The sequence below is a fragment of the Penaeus monodon genome, chromosome 22 (genome assembly GCF_015228065.2).
Source record: "Penaeus monodon isolate SGIC_2016 chromosome 22, NSTDA_Pmon_1, whole genome shotgun sequence".
In the NCBI taxonomy this organism is placed as follows: domain Eukaryota; kingdom Metazoa; phylum Arthropoda; class Malacostraca; order Decapoda; family Penaeidae; genus Penaeus; species Penaeus monodon.
The window spans coordinates 24,329,674-24,330,662 of NC_051407.1; the positions used below are offsets into that span (position 1 = coordinate 24,329,674).

The 989-nt window shown below is 48.5% G+C and overlaps 1 protein-coding gene across 1 annotated transcript in view; it reads right to left on the minus strand.

The window, feature by feature from the left end:
• LOC119587374 (mucin-2-like) overlaps positions 1-989 on the minus strand; it is a 15,831-nt gene that overhangs the window by 1,587 nt on the left and 13,255 nt on the right. Inside the window, exon 5 of the mRNA XM_037936117.1 lies at positions 142-444. Coding sequence (XP_037792045.1) covers positions 142-444 — 303 coding nt within the window. The remainder of the gene's footprint in view (positions 1-141; positions 445-989) is intronic.

Consider the following 989-nt stretch of genomic DNA (forward strand, 5'->3'; position numbering starts at 1 on the left):
CGAGGCCGTGGCAGCTGCTTGTGAGATGGTGCTTGCAGGCCTTGTTGCTGTTTGCGCTGTTGTATTTCCCTGTTTCGTGATGGTTGTTTGTGGGGGAAGTGTCGCAGTTCGTGTCTTTGTTGTTGTTGGCGGAGAGGTTACTGTGGTTAGTGGATCTGCTATTGTTGTTAGTGTTGTGGTTGTTATCGCTGAGGTGGTTGTGGTTGGCGTGTGAACTGAGGTGATGGATGATGTCCTAAAGGTGGCTGTTGTTGTGTGGTTCGCAGTCGCTGATGGGGCTGAAGTGGACGTGGTTGTTGTGGTTGTTGAATCTGCAGTAGTGGTTGTTGATTGTGAAATAAACGCGGTTGTGGTTGCTGATTCTGAAGTAGATGAGGTTGTTAATTCCGAAATGGACGAAGTTGTTGATTCTAAAGCAAATGTTGGTTCTGAAATGGGTGTGGGCTTCGTGGTTGTGTTTCCTGGTTGAATGGTTGTGATTGTTCTTGATTGGGTGGTTGTGGTTGTTCCTGGTTGGGTGGTTGTGGTTGTTCCTGGTTGGGTGGTTGTGGTTGTTCCTGGTTGGGTGGTTGTGGTTGTTCCTGGTTGGGTGGTTGTGGTTGTTCCTGGTTGGGTTGTGGTTGTTCCTGGTTGGGTGGTTGTGGTTGTTCTGCCTGTGTGGTTGTGGTTGTTCCTGGTTGAGTTTTGTGGGTTGTTCCTGGTTGGGTGGTTTTTGGTTGTTTTTTGGGCCCGTGTGGTTACTGGTTTTGGGGGTTGTTTGGGGGGGTTTTTTCCTGTGTGGTTGGGGGTTGTTTTAAGGTTGAGTGTTTTTGGTTTTTCTCTGCCTGTGTGGGTTTGGTTTTTACTGTTAGTTTGGGTTTTGGTTGTTTTCCGGGGTTTGGGGGGGTTGTGGGGGGGTTTTCCCTTTTGTGGGGGTTGTGGGGTTTTTACTGGTTTTATTTTTGTGGTTTTTTTTTCCCCCCCCTCCTGTTGGTTGTGGGTTTTTCCCG